General features: G+C 38.8%; 1 protein-coding gene across 26 annotated transcripts in view; it reads right to left on the reverse strand.

Annotated features, from left to right (window-relative positions):
* The window catches only part of cast (calpastatin), a 41722-nt gene extending 19033 nt beyond the window's left edge, over window positions 1-22689 (reverse strand). For 4 of the 26 annotated variants that reach the window (XM_042405819.1, XM_042405813.1, XM_042405807.1 and 1 more), the window contains exon 1: window positions 17198-17335. In XM_042405819.1, the coding sequence (XP_042261753.1) occupies window positions 17198-17272 (75 nt within the window). In that variant the 5' untranslated portion in view covers window positions 17273-17335. Of the gene's footprint in view, window positions 1-6682; window positions 6734-9411; window positions 9534-10364; window positions 10440-17197; window positions 17336-20715; window positions 20806-21485; window positions 21755-22236; window positions 22502-22547 lie in introns of those variants that run through there. The other 22 variants (XM_042405799.1, XM_042405798.1, XM_042405806.1 and 19 more) reach the window with 17 other exon arrangements.
* Window positions 22690-25606: the final 2917 nt, after the last annotated feature.

Below are 25606 nucleotides of genomic sequence, written 5' to 3' on the forward strand. Positions count from 1 at the left end.
TTGAGTATGACAAATTATTACTTTTATATAGTAATATTAAACATTTTACTGTAGTGTACTTTAGTGAGAAGAGGCATACTGACAGAATACTTTTACTAAGTGACCTATTTAGTCTATTACTTTTTAGTTTCAAAAGCTATACCACAGCTAATGTTTAACTGTATGATACTACTTCATCATTTAAAGCGGTATGTGTATTATTGGTCAGTTATTATATATTTCATATTTCCATCTGTAAGGTATACTCTGCTAGAATTGAGAAACGTTAATGAATTTGACAATTCTGGTTGTCAAAACAGCATCAGTGTACTAGAAATAATGACTTTCACATAGTCATTCAGATACACAGATGATCACATCCTGCTAAAAAGGTCAATTTGCAAATGAAATATATATATATATAGTCATGTGTGATGAATCACTGCCCTAAGTGTCTGAGTTCACGCATGGAGACGTCTCAGCTGTTCGACAGACAATGGTTACTTCCCTTAACATGTGCAACCTTTGTTGGGTCAAATATTTGTTTCTAGCCAAAGTGCATTTGCATTTTTAAATGGTATTTTCTCTTTACCTCAACCAGAAGAACCGACATATGATTTCAGCACCTCCTAAATTTGACACATATGTGAACCACTGTATTCATTCAGGCAGGCAATTAAACCCAAAGCCCTACTGTGAGGTGACAGTGTTAACCACTGAGCCACTGACAACATGTTCCATGTATATGTATGTGTATTTTTTGCAGCTTGAAAGCCAACCTTCAAAAAATATAAATATCCAGTAGATCCCTTCATAGAGGGATTAAAACGAACAGCACAAGCCCAACAACACTATTTACTCGCTCTCTGCTCGAGTCCACTTGTATGGAAGGATGACTGAAAAGAGTGTGTTTTTACTTTAAAATACACTAACAATGTACTAAATAAACTCCTTTTTCGAGGGCAGTCGTACCTGCATCTCAGGGTTTTTGAGGTATGCAGCGGTCTCCAGGTGGAGCCCAGCACACTGCAGAGCCCAGCCCAGTTCTTTCAGGTAGTGTAAATAAAGAGCAGAGAGCCTCCACCCGGCTGACACCAGGTCAGGAAAACCGCAGTTAGTTTCACATCCAACCCAATGTATTGTGTGATGTTGTTTCATTGTGAAGTCAGACCTGACCCAGCCAGTTAGTGAACATTACTACTCTATTGCCTGTTTCTCCAACTTGTTGCAGAATGCCATGGGGTTTTCTGGAAATAAACACACAAGCTGTCAATCACTGCACTGTAAAACATGCTAACGTTTAATCACAGATTACAGTTTTTACGCTGTGTTGTGTGTTTATTATGAATTTCAAAGTATTCTTGACAAATGCTGCAGAGTCCTGTGTCAAAAAAAATATGCTCACAAATTATCATTATCCCATTTCTGTGTACCTGTAAGCCTCTGAGTGAGTTAACCTGTCAAGCCAGCTTTGCATGTATGTTAAACTGAGCCGGCAGGATGGATGTGTGTGAGTGAAAGGTAACAGAGAAATGAACAATAGGAGAGTCACACAGAGTACATAGTGAATTACATCACTCTGAATCTCTGCAATCTGGGACCTGTGATTATGAAATGATTGCAGCTCCACACTGTCAGTGCTTGCCTCACACACTGGTGCTAATAAGGTCACAACCCACCTCGAGTTAGAGCATCTAAATCATATACAGTGTTTATTCTTGCTTTGCGTCAACTGTAGGGAAGCTGTGAGGCTGAAAGTATTCCTCAAAGTTTCCACAACTGATCAGCTTAGAGGGGAAATGAGTGTGAAGACTGTTGAAAACAAACAAAATCAATAAAGTACCTAAGAGACATCTCATATATTACTTCCCGTTTTTCTCCTTTGACGTATTTTTCTGTTTAGAAATGATGTTAATATTAACTGACTGAGTATAAGAGTGTTGTAATGCTGTTCAGAGGATATGGCACAGAGGAGGAAATGAGGTCACAAACAGTCAGGGCATCCCCCAGCTACAGCAGAAGTCATGTTGCTCCTGTGGTTACAGTAAATATGAATTGTTGCTAAGTTACCAAAAAAAAAAATCAATAACTGAAAAAAGGAAGTAGAGTGATACTGCATGCTGGGTGGTATGCATGATAAGTCAGATGTGTTGTACAGATTGACTTTGCACATGAAACAAATATCTGTCAGCCAAGATTTCAAAATGATGAAGCTAACGTTGGAAATTTTCATGTTCTGAATTGTGCTAAGGTTTAAAAGTCCCACATTGGGACACTAAATGATCGAACTAGGCCTGGGTGGTTTTTTTATAACTTTATTTTTCAAAATGTGAGGCACCATAGTAAAAACAAAGTAAAAACAGCAACAAAAAATAAAAAACTGCCCACATTTTTATACTGGTGCTAATATAGAGTACCTGAATTTCACCATCCATACCAAAACAGCACTTTTGACAATAGCTTACGTACACATTTTTAAGATGCTTTTGTTTTCATTTGAAGGAATAATTTGATATTTGGGGAATATTTATTCGCTTTCTTGCAGAGAGTTAGAAGATTGATACCACTCTGACATCTGGTACCGATATTCTCATCTAAGAAAACAAATAAGCGTATTTTTCAAAATGTCTGTGTTGTTGTCTTAATACAAACAGTTGTAGAGGAAATTTGCTTCCTAAATAAAATACAGGATAATACATAATATCGCTCACTTCTGATTTAGGTCATTAGTTAGCAATATCTGATCAAAGAATAAATAAACCCAACAAAGAATCTGACCATGGTTTCCATTCTAGTTTATGGTACTGTAGACAATTTCTACTCAAGTAGTTCAGAGGTTTGGTAAAACCACTTAAAGAAATTTAAAGAAACAACAGTAACATGCTGCTTACACACTGATGCTTCACTATTAAAAATCTAATGAATCGTATATAATAATACATCAGTCAGAGGGACCAAACCACTACTTTTACTGCAATACCTTAATACATCAAGCTGATAATACTTACAGGACTTTACTTGTAATGGAGTTTTTTTACATTGTTGTACTAGTACTTTTGCTTAAGTAAAGTATCTGAATACTTCTTCCACCACTGCATGCACATCATGGCAAACCAAAAAGTTCTCTAAGACCATGTCCTCCTGTGTTTATCATGTCCCAGTTGAAATCAAAGGAAGTTGGCCAACAGGATTTGGTGACTCATTTATCCCTTTAGTCATATGAGCGCAGTCAACAAACAATATGTTCAACCAAAAGCATGGAAGGATGAGACCTACAGGAATGTGCTTTTTTGCTAATCTCAAGCTAATGTGACATAGCTTTTTGCCCTTTGACCCCTCACACACATTCAATAAGTTGCTCTTCTACTAGAGGTCAGAGTGCAAGTATTTCTTCTTACAGAGCTGCACACATGCATGCATAGAGAACAGTGCCACGGTCAGCCTGGATGCATCAGTTGCAAACAAATGGAAAAATTGATAGATACATGACAAGACATTATAAAATGAGCGCCGTCCTGCGTAATCAGTTTTTACATGAAACACCAGACAAAACATACCACAATTTACTGCATAAATGAACAACCACATGCATTTGCATAACCTTCAGTGAGGAGACCTATTTTGAAACCATGCTTCACCATACACAAAGAAAAATCTCCCCTTGAGGCTCAGTCTGACAGCAAAACCATTGCACAAGTTCACCACCAGCTCTGCCTTCATTGCTTGTCTACAGTATGTGTGTGTATGTGTGTGACAGATTCCAGTTTTCAATGACAGGTTAGGCAGCACACACAGTGAACCGCCCAGATATCTCTCCAACAGGCAAACAAACAGGCGGCTTATTTCATTCATTGTCCATTAAGGGAAACAATAGACTGTATAACATAAAGGAAGGGGATTATACAGCTCAATAGATCAGTGTGTTGTTAGTATCAGATGATCATAAAAATGATCAATGAGTAAACATGCCAAAGAGTGAAGCATAAAGGTAACTTCTCTGTACTGTATCTTGAAATCAGAGGTGATATCACCAGAGCTGAGTTTGGCATCTTAAAATGAATTGTTTTGTCCAACATACTCAGTTAATTATCATATATGACAAAGAACAGTGGCGGTGGGCCCCATCAAAGAACAACAATGGTAAAAAGGCTACATCCCCAATTAAGATGAACATTTTATAGAGTGACTCAGAACATAAGGAAAACAACACCTCTGCGTTATTTTGCAAACATCTCTGTAATAAAATACAGGGGATGGATAATGTTTTAAATGTTTTTTTTTCCAAACACATCTGTAGTAAAGACATGGAACTATTAACATTTTGAGAATGAGCTGTTTTAAGCATCTTGTCAGGGAAGCGAGAAGAAAGATTGGTGGAATCAAAGGAGAAATCTTTTGGCTATGAGTTTGTTAATGATAATGACCTCGTTATGGTCAGTTGGGACGTCCCTCTCAATGGACGACAGCAGAAGATCTGAAAGTGTCTGATTCTAAGCTGGGTCTTGATCATCTTCAGTTTGGAGGATGATCGGTTGACTGATGCAGTATCACCAGCAATGTAGCATTTATTTTAAGGAGTTTTGTCTGTTAGGGTTACTCAAGAGGTTCTTTTCAAGATTTCATGACAGGATACATTTTTTAAACTTTTTGTGTTCAATGTTCAGTCTGTAATCATAAAGTAACCCAATGCTAATCTCCCTCTCTACAAGTGCAAGTTAATCCAAGCTAAAGGGTTGTAAATGCATTTTGATAAAGAATACTCTAATGATTATGAATAAAATGTATTCCATACAATTGTCTTAATTGCAATAAACCTTGCTATGTGACCTCCATCACAAATTGTAGTAGGATGAAGGTTACAGCTTTGACTGTACTGACACAAACAATCTAAAGAGATGTGACATGTTCTGTACCAAAATCAACTGAATGGAATAATGTCAGCTATACAACATGTTTTAAGGCTGCTTTATTTTCCTAATGGTCAGTTTCTCATGTTCTTTACTGAAGGGGCACTTCCCCATATTTTTTCTTTCGTTGAAAGAGCACCCAATTCTGCACTTAGGTGAACCCTAAATGGCACTTTTGCTATTTTTTTTCACCAGAGGAGCACCCATACAGAACCTCCAACAATTACAACAGCATAGGGTGCAGCATTACATCTTGTGGGAATACTTTACAGGGAACTGTCACATTTTCTTCCACAAAGGGCATCCATGAGGGCACGTCATTCCAGCATGTCACATATATAAGAACTCTACAGGGCATTTCATCCTGATTTACCCATAACTAAGACAGTGATCACAGAACTTTGGTATGTTTTCTCCTTTGTCCTTTGGCAGTTTAGAGGGCATTTTATCATGTTTGCTGTACTCTGGGGGCACCTTTCAGCATACTTAACGGTATTTTTCTGTCCTAGTGAGCACCAATGATCGATTCATCATTTCAGCTCAAAGCAAAAAAATTATACTGTAACTTACAAATCATACAACAATCACTGTAGACGCAAAGTGCTGTCGATATAACTCAGTTTTCGTTTAGTACTAATTATCTCCTCCTAGTCCCTGAGTTTCAGTTGAACTTCTACCTGGCTAAACTGAACTCTCTGTGCTCACCTGAGACCCACCCAAACTGTTTGCAAGCTGTCTGTCTGCTGAGACTCCCAACAGCAGCATTCCTGCATTCCTCACACCTCCTGTAGAGCAGGCTGCGCTGTGCTTACAGATAACATGCTGTCCATCCACACACACACACACACACAAATAGAGCACATTCCTGGTGATTTTAAAAAACACATTCCTCACACGTTATGCCATTCCAATCACTGCTTTCATCCAAAGCACCATTAAGTGAGATTAATGCTTATGTTTTTGACGCAGGTGACTCCTTGTGCCAATACAATACCTGCTTTTTGGTACTGATTTCAAAGTGTTACTTTTGATAATTTGAGGGATATAAAATTTTCTCCTTATAATTCTACAAATGTTAAATATAGTCTCCAGCCACACATGAACTTCACCTAAATAAAAATGCAACTATCTGATCACAGAATAAGTAAACAACACTACAAATCTGACCAGACAGACATGCAATACCGACTTTCAATACTTGGATACAGACACATTTAAGTCCATATCTAAAAAAGTATTGAGGTCTGATAAGTAGTCATAACCATGAGGCTTAGTCATAGGTGTGCTACCAAACTGTCATTGTGGCTGTAGTTGGTAAATCCTAATAAATACACATAATGCTTTTGTTCAAATGAAGAGAGGCTCATATTTTGCTTCAAATACAGTACTAGATACTGACTGACCAGAAAAATCCCTGAGTCATATTTAGCTTTTCACAAAAACCAAAGAGAGAAAGTGTGTAAAACCACATACAGGAACAAAAGCTAAACTTAATACGAGATTTTTACAGAACTTTCCTCATGCAACTAACAACGGCCATACATGGGGTGGAAAAAGTAACTGAAACACCTTACACTGCAGCAATTTCTACCTTGGTACTTAAATTGTGATAAGATTGTTAAAGAGGTGTTTATTTAACAGCAGAGTCATTTTTGAGGCTTTATGTTATATGCTATATTTCTGATGTTAGTTCATCGATTTAATTATGTTGTGAGGTGTTCCTGTTATTTTGTCCAGCCCGTGTACATAGACAAAATAAAAGTGGTGCAGATGGTAGAAATTTCACACAGCTGTACCTGGTTGAAATTTTGTCTGGGCAGGGGAAGGGGCCGATAGTTGCCATATATCTGTTTCATAAGGGAAATATTAAGGCTGTTAAACAGACGTTCACAGCTGATGGACAAACAGAGATCCTGTCAATCAGTGCACATATAGACTGAACAACAGTACATATAAACACAACGATACATTTGAATCCACACACAAACACATACAGTCATCTCTCATCTTCTCAAACAAGGCCATTACAGGTAAAGCTAGAACACCACAGCTAGACCAATAAATTACCCAGGCAGATATATTGCAGATTTTTCTGTGTATATATCACCTGATAAATAAGCAAAAAAGAAAATGTGCAGTGCAGAAATGCCAAATTAGGTTTGAGGAAATTTAGACACAGTGTCTCCATTACATGCATTACATACATACAAAAAATGGCTATTGGCTGATATACTCATGTTGATATTAAACTCTTAAATATCACTATGAGTATTGACTTCAAAAAATCAGTATCTGTTTAGCTATCGCTATAACCTATATGTTTCAAGTGTGTTCAGGTGCTCTCAGAGACCCACAATGCAACACGGCTTAAACTACAACAAAGGTAGATACAGTAATCCAGATTCAGTAAACAGCCGATGTAAAAACCAACGAGAGGAAATTCTTTCAAAGCAGCAGCAACATCTGTTCAACAAAAGCTCAGAAGTCAAGCAGACTGGAACCAAAACCCAACTCTGTTTAAGGCCACTCAGGTTAGCGTTTGACCATATCTCCTGTGGTAGCCTATGATACATCATCATCATTTTATTTATTTAAAACCTCAGAAAACTCACTGAGGGATAACCCAAATCTTCAATGGTGCCAAGGTAGTAGATGTACAATAAATACAGACACAAGTAAAATCAAATAGCAATAAAAGATGAATGACTCTGTAGGAATTTATGGTTCTTGCAGGGTGAGCCGTGTCTGTGAGCCTGTACAATGGCTACCAGCATTCCAAGATAGGGAGGGGAGTTTTTGTAAAAAAGCTTTATAAATAAATAAAAACAAATGCTGATCGCTCCTTTCTGATGGAGCGGAGAGGCATGATACCCACCCACACACGCACACTGTGCATGCACATAGACAGAGGAAGAGAGCTTTAGCTTCTTTAGCAGTAACCAGTGAGTACAACACTCACTGACGTAGCTGATAACTGCGATAAACATCACGATCATTCTGGGAGACCTGAGCCCAACACTGGCTGAAGCCCAAGAGAGTGAGGCCAAAATAGACACATGAGTTTAAGGCTGAAGTGTTTCTAGCACATGGCCTGGAAAACCAATGATGATGCAGTGAGGTAATGTGGATAATGGTGATATTGCGCCATTTGAACCCATTTCAAAGTGGCATTCTTTCAATTCGACAAATCATCAGATGGAAACTGTGAAACAGTCTTACTCTGAGAGATGCACATTGTTACATGTCTGACCCGAATGCACTCTGAGGCAGCCAACGCATCATACAAACCAACAGCATGACGTACATGAATTCATCATGTATGTGTCCGACAGAAGTGAAGAAACAGTGCAGTATATCTCAGGCGTTACTCAATAACAGCTATTAAAGCAGTAGTTTTGGGCATGTTTTAAAAACTGATGACTAATCCTGGGCCCCACCCAACAAACCACAGACATGCACATGTGAATAGGGCTGGAAATGGCCCCTTAGTTAGCTGCTGCCACGACTTAAAAATAGCACTGGCAACTTGTCTAAATGGTCAGTGGTGATAAAGCGGATCACCTTGGCTCAGAGGTGGAAATGACGGAAGCCGCAGTCAGTGTTACAAGGCGAGACTGAAAAGTTATCTGACTGCTGTTTCAGTTCAGAACTGAAAGAGGAGGAATAGTATCGCTGTAGGGAAGATTTCAAGACAAAAAAGACAGCTGGATAAAGTCAAGAGTGAGGTCATAAGTCAAATCTACTGTGAAATCTGGGCTAATACAGACAGTCACAGTCTTTGTGCTATCAATAAACAGCTGAGAGAGAAAAACATTGCACATATTTTTAGTTTATCACACTGCCCTCACAATATCAGTTATTTCTCACTGTTCTGTTAAATTAAATCAGCCCTCAAACTAAAAGAACCTGGCAGGTTAGAAAGATGCAACTATGGATCCTGAGTACTGCAATGGCAGCTGGCTCTCAATCACAGATGAAAAAAGAAGAAGCACTGAACCTTTATTTAGTTGTATTTGTACTATATTCTATCAATATGCTTTTTTTTAAAATCATCAATAAGCAAAAGAGCCTGACTAACAGAAGAACTAGTTTAAAGATGATTTTTAATCCACATTAAGAGTAATTGTCAGACCCTGAAGACATATGCAGCGTATTAATAGAACCGAATACATAAGTATACATACACAGTTGTTTTTTATTTGGATCCTCTGTCACTGTTACCTTGGCAACAGCTCTCGGGGTCCATAAACATAGCAATTAAAGTAAAAGAGTCATTTTTAGTCCTTTGCCAACTTTCCATAACTTAATACACAAATGGAAGCGAACTCGACCTAAACGCCACATCACGGAGAACTGCTGTTAAAATGCTGACTCATTAAAGATAATCTGCCAAACCACCGACTGTAACAACTGTTCTCAAAGCCATCCAAGTGATTTGACAGGTATCAGTCAAACAGGAAGCCCGTCCACACACAGACATTAACGAAAGAGTGAGCATGAAGAGAAATACAGCTCAGATACATACCATAAGTTTGACTGTGGGTGTATATCCTCTATATATGCTGCTGTCTATACTACTCTCTTCAGGCTGGTTCACCTCAGATCCCCGCTATGGAAACACTTCAGTCCACACTCAAGCACACACGCATGCACATACACACACATACATGTAAACACACATACCGTATTGACACACACCCAGCGGTGGAAAACCTCGCTGCTCCGCCTCTTGGAAGCTGTACAACAAGCCTGTACTGCTCAGGCACCTCCTCACCCACAAACCAGCAGAGCATGCTCAGTCAGATCGGACAGTCCGACACACAGAGACCCACCCACTCCTCACTGGCTGCCAGGAAAAAAACATAAGTCAGCTTGAAGGAAACTTTGGGGTGGGCCTGGGCGGGCTTTTGTGACGAGGGATGTTGCAGCTTGATAACAGACATGATGGCCTACATCAAGATCTTTGCAGGAAGAGTTACTGTACTGGCAGAGCTGAAGGTTACAAGGCAGATGTGGATTTGCTGTGGCAACGTTTGGCCGAGTCTGGGTGTGTCTGATAGACTCACTGCTTAGGAATCTAGACTGCAGAGCAACTCACGGAGTGTGTGTGTGTGGTAGGAAAAGAAAAGAAGAAGAGAGGGAGGGGAGGGGATCACATCACATGCAGTCCAAACCACACCCTAAGACAGAGAGAGAGAGAGAGAGCAGAGAGGATGAAAAACTAGTACGTTTTTTAAAAAAGGCAAAGCTGTTTCTTGTAAGGAACTGACCATAAACAAAGTGATCATCAACACAAGTTCAGACATGATCTCTCTGGCTTTCACTGATCTTAAAACACATGCAAGTAGCCCCAGAACAGAGAAGAACAGACAGGAAACACAAATTCTGGACAGCAGCCAGATGTTATGTAAGAATGTTACAAAAACATAACAGTGTTCCTTCCCCTCGCTGCATGCACACATACACACACATACATACTGTCGGCTTTCAAAGCACTGATGGTTCAATATCTGCTTAAATTAATCCAGAGAGATTCCTCTACTTCTCAGATAAAACACACCACACACCACAAACATGTCTGCAGGCCAAACATGCTAAAAAAAGAGGAGGTATTCAGAGAGCGGCGCCCCCTTGTGTCTAAGAATACTCATAGCATGTAGGTGAAAATGAATGGAGGATTGTGCCGTAGGGGCTTAGTGTGTCTGTCAGTTTATGTATCAGTCTGTTGTTTTATGCTGCACGAAAACAAGGCTGACATAAATGTGTGTCACTGTTGTTTTGTCTCTGATTACATAGTCTGTAAAACAACAGAATACAGCAACACCATGTGAATTCTTGCAAAACAATGGAATAATGTCTTACTTTTGAACAACATTTATATATAAAGTTATACATAAAGGACAAAAAGTTTCAGTTGTTGTTTTTCAGCATTGAAAGTCTGCAGAGATTGAGATTTATGATAGCAGTCTGTGACAGTCTGAGAATTATGGTAGCGTTTGCTCAGTTCCTGTTCTTATCGAGTGCTGCTATTATTGAGCGCTTTATTGATTACAAAGCCATTTATCGCTTTGCTTTTATGTGTGGATCGGGCGGTAGGGGGGACGCTTTCCCTTTTTTGTGGCCTCACAATGAACTCCAAGAAACATTTTGACTTCTTGGAAGCATCTCTGACGAATACATGAATAGACTTGTTTCAACATCATCCAAAGCAAGCTGATGATTTAAAGACACATGATTATTGCTACATTGAATAAAGATACAAAGAACTCAGGAGTGATGAGGTTTTTTTTAAAGTGGTACCTCAGTATCTTCTTCTAGAGAGGAATGGTCTACGTTGTGTCCGAATTGTTCTGACAGTGTCCTATTTCTCTAAAAATATCTTTAAAAGGACAAGTAGACAGACCCCTGATCCCCTTGACTTGTTGCACAATCCTTGTCCAGGCATCTCCATGGTGGAAATATTTGCGTCAATTTTTGGACCTGTCTGAATAAATCTTCTTTAACAGCTTTGCCCAAAATGACTCTTCCGAGTGTCTGACTGCCTGTTTGTGTGGGTGTGAAAGAGCCTGCATGTTTCTAAAAGAAAACATGCATGCTCACACTGGATCCAAATGCCTTACTTGGTAACCCCTGGTAACACTTATCTTTGTTCAGCTCTAATGAGCTAAAGCAGACTGTGGACACACCCATCCAGAGCTGAAACAACCAATGACAACTCTGAAGCTTGAACCGGGAGGTTTCTATCTGAATCTTTGGTTCTGTTTCTAGGAGTTCACAGGCAAACTTGAAGTGGGAGGCTGTATGGTATCATGTTTCTTTCACTTAGCCTGTGGGAAAGTGCAAGACTGATGCTGTTTATTTTAAGGGTAAGTGATTATAGTGAAACTATTTTTACATCAACAATATGTAGGAGGGTTGAATTGGTGAATAAAGATGTGTTTGCCAAAAAGATTTGGAGGCTGTAAGAGTGTGTGAATCAGGTCTTCTTGGTTATACAAAATAGCTGCCAGAAGGAATTTGTCTACTCAATAGGAACCTGTTACATAAACATTTAGCTGTAATATGCTGACTGTGCAGAAAAATAAACAGGAATACCTGGATAACTTTACAAATCAGACAAAAACTGCTTTCACACTAACGCAGTGATATGGACTAAACTTGCATCGGTCTCAAGCATTCATTCTTAATGACTTCTTAACAATCACTCAAATTACTGTGTGTAATGTTTAAGGGGTCACTGGCAGTGATGAACCCAGAGAATGATCAACCAACTGCAGCTCTACGCAGCTTTTTAGCCCATATTAGCCCATTCTTTTGATTGCCCGTTTCCAGCCGCAGCAGGCAGCCTTTTTCAGCAAACAACTGAAACTTAAAAATCTACTCATATGGTAGGCCAGCACCAAATAGTAAACAAACAAAGTCAGCAGTTAGCTTGTGAAGAAACAAGATAAAATATTCGTTTTAACAGCCAGATATTTCCCTCAGGATCCTGTGCAGATCAAAGTAGAGCTGAAAGGAAAGTGAATATCAGACTTGGACATGACTGGACCAGACTCCAAATAAACAGACAAATGTTTGCTAACACATGATACCTTTATATGGTGATCTGTCTGGTTTGGAGATCCTCTACCCCCTAGTCTAGTGGACATCTATTATTACATTACATACTTATTTCACACTGAGCGTATCAGATTAGCTCTACATAGATATTCAGACATTTTCAGTTTTCATCAGTGTGAGCTTTAATTTGTCAGGTTAAGCTAAACATCCATCAGACTCAGCTGTACTTTGTCAGGCTCTGCTGTATAGGTTCAGCTTATCATTGACATAGTAACACAATCACATTTGCATGTGACTTATTGTCATTTGTTTTATCTTATGGACAAGTGGAAACTTCGACCTGCTGCTGGCATTAGATGATGACTTCAGGTATCATCATGAGGATTTATCCGCTGTCTGTATCGAATTTCATGGCAATCCATAAATTCACAGGTAGCAATATTTCATTCTGATCCAAAACATTTGAGCAATAGACTCAACCTTCTTCACCATCCCTTGAGCCACAACACTAGTTTGGCTGCTGAAAACACTGGCGATTTTCCTTAAAATCTCCTCTTTGAAGGTAATATGCACTTATAGATTCAGATATAAGTTGATCCTTATGGCATAAATTTAAATTTAAATCAGCATTTTTCCGGGTGCTGGGCTGCTTGTAATCCTGGTGATTGCTCATATTTCCTTTGAAATTACCCTCATGTGTTCTCTTCCACTTAAATTTTAATTTGAGATGCATTATGAAAATGTTAAATAAATAATGAAGACAATTGTACAATATCTTCTGTCTGCATCAACCTAAATTCATCTTCTGTCAGCGATGTTTTTAAAAACAAGTTCCATATATGATCAAACTTCTGAACTTTTAATATTATTATGGAGGGAAAGCATACTGTAGCTAGTCTGCTGAAAAACACAGAACCAACAAATCACATATTCTTTACATCACTGTCAAACATTTCTGGAGCAAACAGTAGTAGTGTAGTGTTATTCTTGAATGTGTCTATGCAGCTGTTGGTTTACTCATTCCAGTATTGAAAGTTGAGAATCAACCTGATGGACTCTCTCACAGTAAACATCTTCATGTACTGTTTACTTCTGAGAGGTAATCATGTCATGGTTATGCATTTTAAGGTCCAGGCTTACAGGAAGTCTGAACCTCTGTTATCTTTTGGTGCATTCAAGTGCTTATGAGATGATTGGAAAATCTGAACCATGAGAGTTGGCTGGTGAAGAGCACTGTGTGTATTCACAATGTAATATCAAAGCAAACCCAGATAACACACACAGCCATGATTACAAGAAAATTTGAACTTTGACAGCTCCATTCATTAAAAATCACTGTTTAGCAGCTAACTTTGATTGCTTTTTAATCATTATAAAACCAAATCATATGAATATCTTTAATAACTAGAGTTTTATGTCTATATTTAGGTACAAATACAAGTTGTGAGTCTCTGGTTCCCTCTTGTGCATCCGCGTCCCCCACACTAAAAGTAAACTATAGATGTCCTTTGCTCTGCTGCATGTCCACGCACTATCTCTAAATTTAGCACTGCACTCTCCCCCTGGTTTGTTGACCCACGCTCCACCCCACACCAGAAATGCACTCTAAAAATTTCTACTCACCTTTCTACTGTCAGTATATGTTAGCTAAGACCTGTCTTACATCTGCATGACAGAGTAAATAAGCCTCAAACTGTTTGTCATATGTTACAGGATAGAACAGAATAAATCTTTGAAGCACAAGAGCCACAACACCATCAATATATAGTTAGGACTTGTTTTGAAAATTAGCTCATAAATATCACAAGGTTGTTTATATGCCATCACCAACTTTAGCTTGTTACTTTCATGTGTTTATGTGACGTCTAATCCCGAGAAACTCAGTCATTATATCATATTGCAGTTTCCAGTAAGTGTGGGGCTGCAGAGGAGTCTTCATGACTCATCCTTACTTATCAAGAAAAACATCATGTGGTTACAAGCTCTAGCTTTTCCTCAAGCATGGCAGATGTAAACAGGCAGGAGAACAAATTTGCAAGAAGAGTTTGTGCTGAACAACAAGCACATTTTTCAGGTGAGCCCAGAGGCCTGGAGACTCTCCCAGAGTTGATTTTACATAACCAACGTGACAAAAGCTTTCGAGCAACATTTGGATCAGCAGTCAAACTCGAGCCAAACTGACAGTGAAGCGAGAAATCTGACAGCACAAATCCCAGAGTGCTGGGAAATAACAAACTGCCAGCCGACGGGATAAGCACAGACATTCCAAAACACATTTAACAGGAAATAGGAGGGCACTATTTCCCTGCACAGGATATGTGTCAATAAAATTGCCTGTGTATTTATTCCCACATGTACACAATGTGCTCTCTCTCTCTCTTTCTGGCCTGAGGGTTTATTACTGTGTTCCACGTGCTGAAGTATCTCATCAATACTGCTGATTCCCTACTACCTTTAGTCTCTTTAAAACATTTGATTTGTAAGTTTGTTTTTGCTCACATTCAGAAACTTTGCACATACTGAATGGAATTAAATAGCAGACTAAGTTAAATGACTTTTTATGACGTTCAGTATCCAGAAACCTTGTGACACGTAGCCAGTAAAGTGCACAAAACACAGGTTCATTCTAACCAACCCAGATGGTTCTGTGGTGATTTAAAGTGCATTCATTTCCTGACAGTGGAGACGTGCACGTGCATGATATCAGACTTTCATTTGTGTGAATGAATCAGCAGTCTCAGTTTTCGGGGATAACACACTGTTTTGTACTCAAAGTCCACTTTGTGATTTGATTTTGGTCGATTCATCAGGCATGTTTCTTCAGGAAAAAGTGTTTAATTCATTTTAAGTACCTCTACTGAGATTGCTGCCCCCTTTTTTGTTTGTTTGTTTTTGATATTTACTACATTTCAGAGACAAATATTTTACTTTTTAACACCACTGCATTTATATTACAGCTATAATTACTAGTTACTTTGATTTTACACACAAAATCTATGATTATCTTATGAAATAGGATGTATTGTTACAGATTACATTACCCAAAATGAGTTCCACCTCAGCTAGCAACAATAAAATGCTGCTCACATATTTATCCATGACTAATAGTAAGACAGTAATCTAAAACATAATGATATGACAGTGAAAGGGATCATTCCGCCTGCATAATGAGTATATTTATTTATACTTTAAGTACATTTGCTAACAATACTAATGTAATTTTACTGAAATAACATTCTGAACGCACAACTTTTACTTGTAATTTTCACTTCCTGCCAGCATCAATATGTATGAACAATGAAAAAAGAGCTTTGATTAAAATGAAGAAAAAACATGAAAACTGTTTAAACAGTGCTACTGTTTACTTACAATATATTGTTTACTTCACAGATATTGTAAAGTTTGTTCTCAGTAGGCTTTGAAAGATTGAGACCAATGCTGCAATGCAGAATATCGATTAGAAATCAATTAGAAATCCAAATTTTTATTACCCTGCTAATTGTATCACATGCATGCATAAGTGTCGAATGTCAAGACTAATGTGTACAACATCTACTCATCTTGTAATGGATGAATGTGTTTGACAATGAGGAAGTGGACTGGATATGTGTTTAAGTGTTATACTATTATCTTCCTGTCATTCTTAGACTTATACATGTGCCAAAAGACATTTTCCCAGTGGCCATTTCCCCTCAGTCTAATGGTCTAATGCCAGACGACTGAGAGTTGTGGGGGAGGCAGACCACGGCCCTGAGCTGGAAATTTTTGGACCAAACCTCAGCACAGATCCTCCCACTATAGGATCTAACGCCGATCTGTGTACAGATACATTTGCTATTTAACCTTTCACACATAAAGTGACGCAGAACAAACTAACACAGCCCTGATAACAAAGTACCAGCAGCAGAATAGCCAATGTGGACCTGTCAGATATCACCATACAGTCACATTCTCTGCCAGATGTGAAAATCTCACACAGTATAATAAAGCTACAGGATATGACCTACATACAATTTTAAGTTGTGCAAATTAGAAAAAAAGAACACTTAAGCTCATTACAGCTACACCCTTTCAGATTGCTCCCTCGCTACACATTATCACAGGACAATGCTATTTGGGCGAGACAGAAAAACTCAGAACCCTTTGCTGAAAAATAACAAGCAAAGCTTCCAATGCTTCTCTTTATGAAAATAAAATAAGGATACACTCAGCACAGTCTCCACAAAACGAAAACACACCTATTTCCTTCCAAACATCATTAACAGAGATGTATCACTTTTTCCGGTGGTTGGACACTTGCAACAAACAGTAGCAAACAATGCAGGCCTTGTCCCAGCCTTGGTTTAATATCTCACTACTACAAAACACACACACACACACACACTGAACTCGCTGAGGCTGACTGGGAGCCTCACATTCCAGCAGACAGAGAGAGAGAGAGAGAGAGAGAGAGAGAGAGAGAGAGAGAGACAGAGAGAGAGAGAGAGAGGTTTGACTTGGATTAGAGCCAAGACACTTTTCCTCCTTATGTGTGATTCCCCTATAAGTCCTTACAGTACAAACCAGGTTAACAGAACGACAACTGCAAGCAGAGCATTACAAACACACGTAGCTTTATATTTGCCGGCTGACTTACATTAACAAAACAAAACCCACGTGGATACTTTGAAATAGTTGCTCAACACATACCATGGCACACACACACACACACACACACAGATACATATATACATACACACATTCGCACACACCTGCTCTTCCACGGCCACATCCTGAAGCACCGGGGTGTCCCGAGGGCCTCGGATCCAGCTCAGTATCTGGCCCATGTTGGCTGAGAGTGCCTCCGAGTGAGTGTGTGTTTGTCTGTCAGCCTCTGCCTAGTCTGTTGGCTTGCATCATGTTTCCAACAGGCAGGGAAGGGAACGGGAGAGAGAGAGAGAGAGAGAGAGAGAGAGAGAGAGGGGTGGAGGGCGGAGGGAAGGGGGGGCGTGGTTGAGGGGAGCAGAGGGGGCAGAGGGAAGGCTCAGATGTGTTTAAGTCACAAGAGGCCGGGCTGTAACTCTCTGGGCTATAAAGGGAAGTGACCTGACCGTGGACTGACACCCACCCGATGAGGGGACACATCAGGGAAACAGATACTGCTTCTAACACACACACGCACATACACACTTGGGCACACATGCATAAAAATACATGTGTGGGTCTAAAAGTCTGAGACCACTTTCCCATTCACTTGAATGGCTTTTTTTTTTTTTACAGTATACTGTGTCTAAAATACCGTCAGTTTTATCTGAGATAATATCCGATCTACTTATCAACAGACACCCACCCTGATTTGCGATGACATACACACCTTGAGCACACACAGGCATAGAGACGCACATACTTAGGTACACACTTGTTATGTCCTCACAGCAATAAACAAGAGCTTGTGTAACTATCCTGACTGCCTAATTGCTTATGAGAATATAGGGAGGGGTTTGACAGTTTTATATTACATCTGCATCAACTATCTGCCAAAAAAGACGAGGCTTCACTCGAATTCTTGATACCGTTTTACAGAAACATAACCTCTTGAGGATGTTAGGAAATTTTATTTGATTAGATTTCAACATCTGGTCACCTGGTCAAAATGTTTACTATCGAGTAGCCACTGACTGGCAAGTGGATTCAATTTCATCATGATTCCGTGCATTGAAACAGGAAAAAATGTGTTTAAGAAAACAAAGATTGTAGGGAGTGTTTCTGTAGGAGTCAGGACTATTGGATTTGCTGAAGCTTAAGGCATGGGTGTTGGCTTTCTGAACCTTCACCTACCTCAATATTCAAAAGAGAAGTTTCACTTCATTTGAACAACATTTTCTACAAACTACAGAGGTGGAAAGACAGGAATAGACTCTATAGCACCTACAAAGGGGTTTTCAAAGACATTATGTTTATACCTGGTTATTTCATATCATATAAAAGTAATGAGAGTGCAAAGTGCAATTCCAGTCATATCTCTGAGGCTTTACCTCACCTATGACATGGGTGTCCCTATTGGGTCATTCCTGGGTGGGGTGTGTGCTGACAACACAGTCTTTGAGTGTGTCACTGAATGAATCAGTTTATGATCTGACAGCTGAGCTTTTCATTTATGAGCAGTCCTTGTGTACAGGAGCACACCTCAGCAAAATATGGAAATAATGTTGTGTTCTGTACTATTGATGAGTTTAAACCAGATGGACAGGAAACTCCTGTTTGTGCAGCACACAGGTCACTAAAGCTAAAAGTCCAGGATCGTCCTTTAAAGTTTGCCATAAACTGTAGAAGGATTTAAGGATGCCAAATATAAATGACTGGCATTGCAACCTGTAACATCATAGTAAATGCGATATGACAATGAAACTGAGCAGTAGTCATCCACATGGACGTTGGATGTCTTTACAGAATTAAAACATCAACACTTTATTATGAATTCAGGGTGATAAAAAGGCTATTAAAACCTCTGTTATGCTGATACAATTACTTTCTTTCTGATCTGTTTCAATATAAAATGAAATAAAATTAGATAGAAAAACCTATAACTGATGTACAGTACATTTTGTTCACTTATGTGTTATGGATTCCACTGTTACTTTATCAGCCTGTGTGTTCACACAGCGGAATGAAGTCATACAAGTCTGATTTTTATCCTTTTTTTCACATCCGACAGCTTAAGTAAAAACCATGTACAGCACAGGTACATTGTATATATGGTCCTACAGCATATTTATATATATAGACACATAGTTAAGAAAATATTCATGCTTGCACATGTATGTACACATGCACACACAGGCTCTTCCACGTCACCCACAGCATGGTGCACTCCCTGTCAAGCAGACACACCTTCGGCGGCGTGACGTGCCAACTTACTGAGCCTGTAAAACTAGCTGGTGTGCCGTAGGAGACAACAGCATCTTGTAGACACTTGTGTGGCATGTTGGTGGTGTTGCAAATGCAGTTTTGTTTTTTCAACTGTGACTTGAGATTATTAGCTTTGCACAGGAAGATTCTATTCGAAAATAGAAGTGTGACATGAGAGGATTAAGTTAATTAAATGCATCATTAGAATGGAAATAAAATACAGAATATCAGATGTTGGCATAAACGTATTTGTGTGTGTGCCTGTGCCACATACATGTGTACATATGTAACTGGACTCCCTCGCTAAACTGGAGCTCATCTTTATATTTAGATCCATACAGCCACAACTACTGTATCTCCACCTCAGTGGTTCAGACATCTACAGTCTCTGCCCAACACCACTTCACACGCCAGGTCACCTACATATGTATGGCCATGTTCACAGACAGACATGCAGTGCTTCATGTGTGCATGATTGACAACTCTTATGCAAACTATAGAAGTCTGCAAAAACACAATTGTAAGCTTAAAAAGACATGAGAAATTAAACATGGTTTGGGTAAGAGCTGGTCCTGGTGGTGAAATTCTGAAAATAATCTTAGAATAACAGCATTCAGACTTTCTAAGAAGATGAAGATTAATTCCTAGAAAAGATAAAAGGGATTCCTAATAAAGAAATGAAAGCAGTGCACCTCTGTTAAGAGCACAGACAATGACTTTAGGCAGCTCAGGAATTTCTTAAAGGACAAATTCAAGAGTCAGACTGAGGAAAAATGTAAAGTACAGTACAGGATGTTATAAAAGGGCAACACATGAGACTGATGATTGTGCAAGTTCATCTTATCAGATGTGAACTCTCATTTTCCACTCCATGAGTAACACCATTACACCCAATTAACAATAAAACAAGCATTTTTATCTTTGGTTTCAGGAAAGACACACCTGTCAATCAACACACAAAAACTGTCACAGACAGCAGATTTACAGATAGACAGCTCTTATCTGAGAAATCAATCAGCAGAGGGAGACAAACACAAACAGAACTTCCTTCCTGTCTAGGCTGTAATCCTACACTTGGCTTTTACATTACAACAATAGCATCCCATTTAAGGTAATGGCAGTAAGTCAGAGGGGTCTCATTTTTAGGTCCTACTATTAGTTCATCATCATGTAGAAATTACAAAATGTTTCTAACCTTTTTCAAGTTTCATCTATTCTAAATGATCTAAACTGAAGGATGTGAAAACTGAAACCCACGTGGCACATTTAGGCCTCAGTAAACTTTTTTATATAATCAACCCTGCAAGTTTCAGCCAGTGTGGGAAACAAAGTGCTCACTTCTTAGCATCTATGACACAGCAGGAGGAGATGAAGTCAGTACCTTGACACTGTAGGACCCTGCAGTGGGATAGTAGGTTGAAGACCTGCTGCTATGATGTACTTCCAGTGGGGAAGCAGCTGCTTCACCATGCTATACACACACATACACACACAGCAGTTTGTTTTTATAAATCTGAGGGCTTTGATGGCTAAATGAGTCTTTACAAATAAATTCAATGGAACTGACAGGATGCAGTGACTTCAACCTATTGTCTCATTTCAATTCATTTAACATCTGACAGAAAATTTCTTTCAGGTATTTTTTCAAAAAGTATTTTATATATTTTGCATGTGTGTGTGATCAATAACAGCTGCATGTCATTAGAAAATACATTCTAATCTTGAATGTCCAGTTTCAATAGTTTGGAATGAGTTGAAACTAACAAAACACTGCAGAGAATTCTGATCCAAACTCTAACCTCAGGAATAACTGGGACTAATTTACAGCTGCAAGAAGTGTGCGTGTTGCAGCCTAGCTCAGTTTAAACAGTCACACACCCTCATAAATAAATACGGTGCCTGACAGCACATAGACAAAGCCCTTACAACAATATATTTTAATTCAAAGGCGATCTTGTGCAGCCTATGCCAAGTTTTAAGGAGTTTTCAGTCCAGCTGGTATACTTTTTTTCTTTCTTGTGCTGGTTTCCATGCAACAAAAGCACACAAGCGTCTATACAGATGCCAAGCATTACCTAAGACTTATTAAAACGTGTTTGCCAGAGGGTAAAACACAAGAGCGAGGAGGGTGAAAGTAACAGATGTACTCACAAGCCTCATCCAGTATGCTGCATACGCCATGAGGGATCAGGAAACACTGGTCTGAGATAAAGCTTCACCCTATGCTGCCACTCTCTCCTGTCCTGACCGTAAGATCTTTCTCATGCCTTCCTAAGCAGTTGTGCCACTCCCTCTACACACTCCAGATAATTATCACACCAAGCTGTCTGTACTGAATCCTCTGACAGTGAGATTACACAAAATGATTTATATTCCAGCGGGATCAGCTGGCTCTTCCGCATAACCAAAGACTAATCAAGCACTGAACTGCATTACAGCACTTATACCACCCCTTCACTCCCACACACACACACACACACACACACACACACACACACACACACACACACACACACACACACACACACACACATTTTTACAAGGAAGGGAAGGAAGACTACTGTAGCGCTTGTTCCCAGCTAGACTGCGTGCTGGTGGGGTGGGGTTTGCCAAATCTTTGATCTGATGTTTCTCTAGTTGCAGCAAACATCAAACATGACCATCAACATCTGTTCAGCCATCGACACAAACCCCTTATTGATCTATGATGCAGAGTCATGGAGCAACAATTGATTTAAACATCATACAACTGGATGACAGTAAATTACAACTTATTGACTGGCATCACATTTTCTCATGCGCGTATGAAAACAGTTGCAAAGTTGTGTTGCATCTTTCTAGTGAAGCTGTACCATCTCTGTTCTTCATATGCATCCAACGCAACAAAAAAAGGGGTGCTTACCTCTTTTTCCCCCTTTGTGTGTTTATGATGACCATGGCCTCTCTTCTTATGTGGCATCTTTAAATCACGAATGGTTGAACTTTTTAAGTTCCCTGTGCGCACTCAGTCCTCTGTTGGAAACCAGAATATATTCAGGATGATCTGCCCTTCGGAGCAAAATAACTTGCTCCTCCCCGGAGAAAACTTTCGGGTCTGATGAATGATCAAAGTTGGCATAAGTGTTGAGCAACATGCGTATGTGTGTGTGTGTGTGTGTTGGTGGGTGGGTATATGTGTGTGAGAGAGAGGCTTTGAGAGGGGGTTGCACTAACAATGCATTGTTCTTTATCAGATACAGGTCCTTCCTTTTCCATGTCATGTGCAGTAATAGTGGAGAGACTGCACAGAACTTACTTGAAATGCACATTTGACACAATTTGGTCCAAATAAATCCCATTAATCGCGTTATTCAGCGCAGATTCAAAATTCTTATTGTATTTATATGCTTGAAACTAACATGCATCACTTCATTTCTGCGGGAAAAACTCTGGAGTCTGGAGCTTTGTTATGATGGGGCACGCCCCACAGTTGAGGGAAGAGTTGACTCATCATGTTAACCTTTTCTTCTAATTGAGCTGGTAGCTTAATATGACGCAATGCTGCCACCTAGTGGGTAATAAGAGATTTGTTTGACTCGTTGACCCACAGCAGGGTTTATGACTGGACTGTGAACTGTGGCACAAGACTCACTATCATTCTGTCTGGTGTAACACAAAACCTAATGAAAATGCGTTGCATTTTTAAAGCAGCTGGTTGTCCTTGTGTGGCAGATCATTTGTACTTGACAGATTGTAATACAATAGTTTTTTTCCCCACTTCACAGACTCATCACTTTATATATATATATATATATATATATATATATATATATATATATATATATATATATATATATATATATATATATATATAGTCCATGTACAGTACAGTAACTCTGGAGGAATACACAGAGGCCAACTGCACTGTGATGAGTTGTGTGCATCTGAGCGACGATAGTGTCCGTCACACAGATGCCCTTTTGAAGACAGAGTCCACCTGACCTTCACACGTCTTGATAACAGCATGAACCTCAGGTTACATCCCCACGTCAACAAACACTTTCCTCAGTCTGCAGAGTGATGACAATCTGGATGACACATGGACGACATTTCTTCCAGCATCCTCTGATAACAGATGACATTTGTACAACGTTGGCTGAGCTTCAGTGACATGAATTGCTTATTTTTTCTTATCTAGTATTACTCATATCTGCAACAATTGAAACATTAATACAGTGAGTAATTCTCCAACTATTCAGTGTTGTAGACTGAATTAGTTTCTGCTGCTTCTCCACTATAATGACCGACTCCAGACACAATCATCTGCATACACTGTGGCGACTTAGCTACCACTAAAGGTTAAAGTATCAGAGCAAGAAATAACGATGGATTCAATGGCTTTTATTGGATATACTTAACTAAAACCAGAAAACTGTAGTCAGGAGTGTTTTAGTCAGATGCAACTCTTAAGCTTTTAATGAGCATCAGTGAAGAGACCACATCACACCTATCAGAGCATCATTTCTGTAGTTTCCTATACATTTAAGATTTTATCTTAAAATTGTATTACTTACTTTTAAGCACAACTCAGACTGGACTCCATAATATATGATAGATTTAAACCCTGTGAGCCTGATCATGGTCTTATATTATCTAAACAGTTGCTTCTTGCTATTCCCAGGTCCAGCTTTGTAACCAGAGATTAGGATTTTACTGTCAGAGCCCTTAAACTCTGTTTATTTTAGGATGACATTCACACAGATTTGCAATGTATTATTGTATGTGTGCATATGTGTATGCCACGTCTATATACACTCACCAGCCACTTCATTAGGAACACCTGTGCAATCTAATGCAATCCAATACAACAGCTCTGCCATAAATTCTACTTTTACGAAGCTTATAGATTATATTGAAAAGTGCTCCTAATATTTTGCCCACCTCATGTATGTTAATGGAGTGGACAAAATATTAGGAACACTTTTCAATATAATGCACCCCAGTACACCACCACCACCCACTACGACCTCAATAATAAACATGAAGTAGAATTATCACCTTTCTGACAATGTCAACAAAAATTGAAAATGTAGAAGCTTCATAAATGTAGCATAAATGTAATGTAGTGTAGCTTAATAAATGAGTGTGTACATACTGTATGCATGTATGTATACATATGTTTTTATTTCCTTGTTATATTGTTTTTTAGTTTTATTTCTGTTTTTTTTTTTTTTTTTTATCTTTTTCTATCTTCATTCTATCTCGTTTTGTCTTTTATGTTTTTTTTTATTCATGTCTTAACTGGTTTCTGAACACTGTCTATATCTGTTTTGTAAATTTCTATATAAATGAATTACTATTTTTAACTTGCAGCAGAAAAGGATTTCTTTATGTATAAATGTATATAGTGTAAATATGTATTAAATAACAATGTGTTTGCGATATAAACGTATTATCACTCCATTATTTGCATACTTGAACCTTGACTTTACTCTTATATATCCTTTAAATGGCTTTGAAAGTAGAAAAATGTTGCTGCTGTCTTTAAGAATGTCAAATACAGTACATATTTTGTCCTTGCTAGATACAAACACTTCCTAAAACTAGATGATGCTTACATACAATACACAGTAGCATTAAATGGTTTCAGTGTCACATTCAATTGACAGTCATATAATATATGCATGATTCTATATATAAATTTCAGTCAAAATGGCTTTGGGATGTTGACAAGCATCTAAAGCACAGTTGTGTGGGTTTGATCAGTGTTGGTTTGCACAGCATGTTAAAATGTCCCAACCTGATGAAGGTTATATTTCAGTTAAACACCAAACTGAGTAACACTAATGAAAGACAAAATGTTTCTCTTTTAAACTTCAACATCAGACATTAACACAGGTTTATTTTTTCTCGACAACTATTCAGATGTGTGAGTGAGGATTTGCCACTCAGTTGCACAGTGACAGTAAAGATGACAAAGGGAGGGTGTTGGCATGGCAACCGTGTGTCCTTGTTGAGTGTCACAGGCAGCAGATTTCACAGACAGTCACATGTTAGTGAGTGACACGGGAGTATATCGATCCCATTCACTAGTATAATGTGTCTCTTTACTCCATCATATTAGACTACAGACTACAGTTTAATTTTCTTTTAATATCAAACCATTTTAATATTATGTCTTTCTGTACTTGGAGTTAATTTAGAATTTTAAAAAGCACGGTCATGGGGAAACTATATTTAATATACACATGAAACAGACAACAATATATAAGTAAACAACTCTGAAACTGCAC

This window comes from Thunnus maccoyii, chromosome 3, assembly GCF_910596095.1.
Source record: "Thunnus maccoyii chromosome 3, fThuMac1.1, whole genome shotgun sequence".
In the NCBI taxonomy this organism is placed as follows: Eukaryota; Metazoa; Chordata; class Actinopteri; order Scombriformes; family Scombridae; genus Thunnus; species Thunnus maccoyii.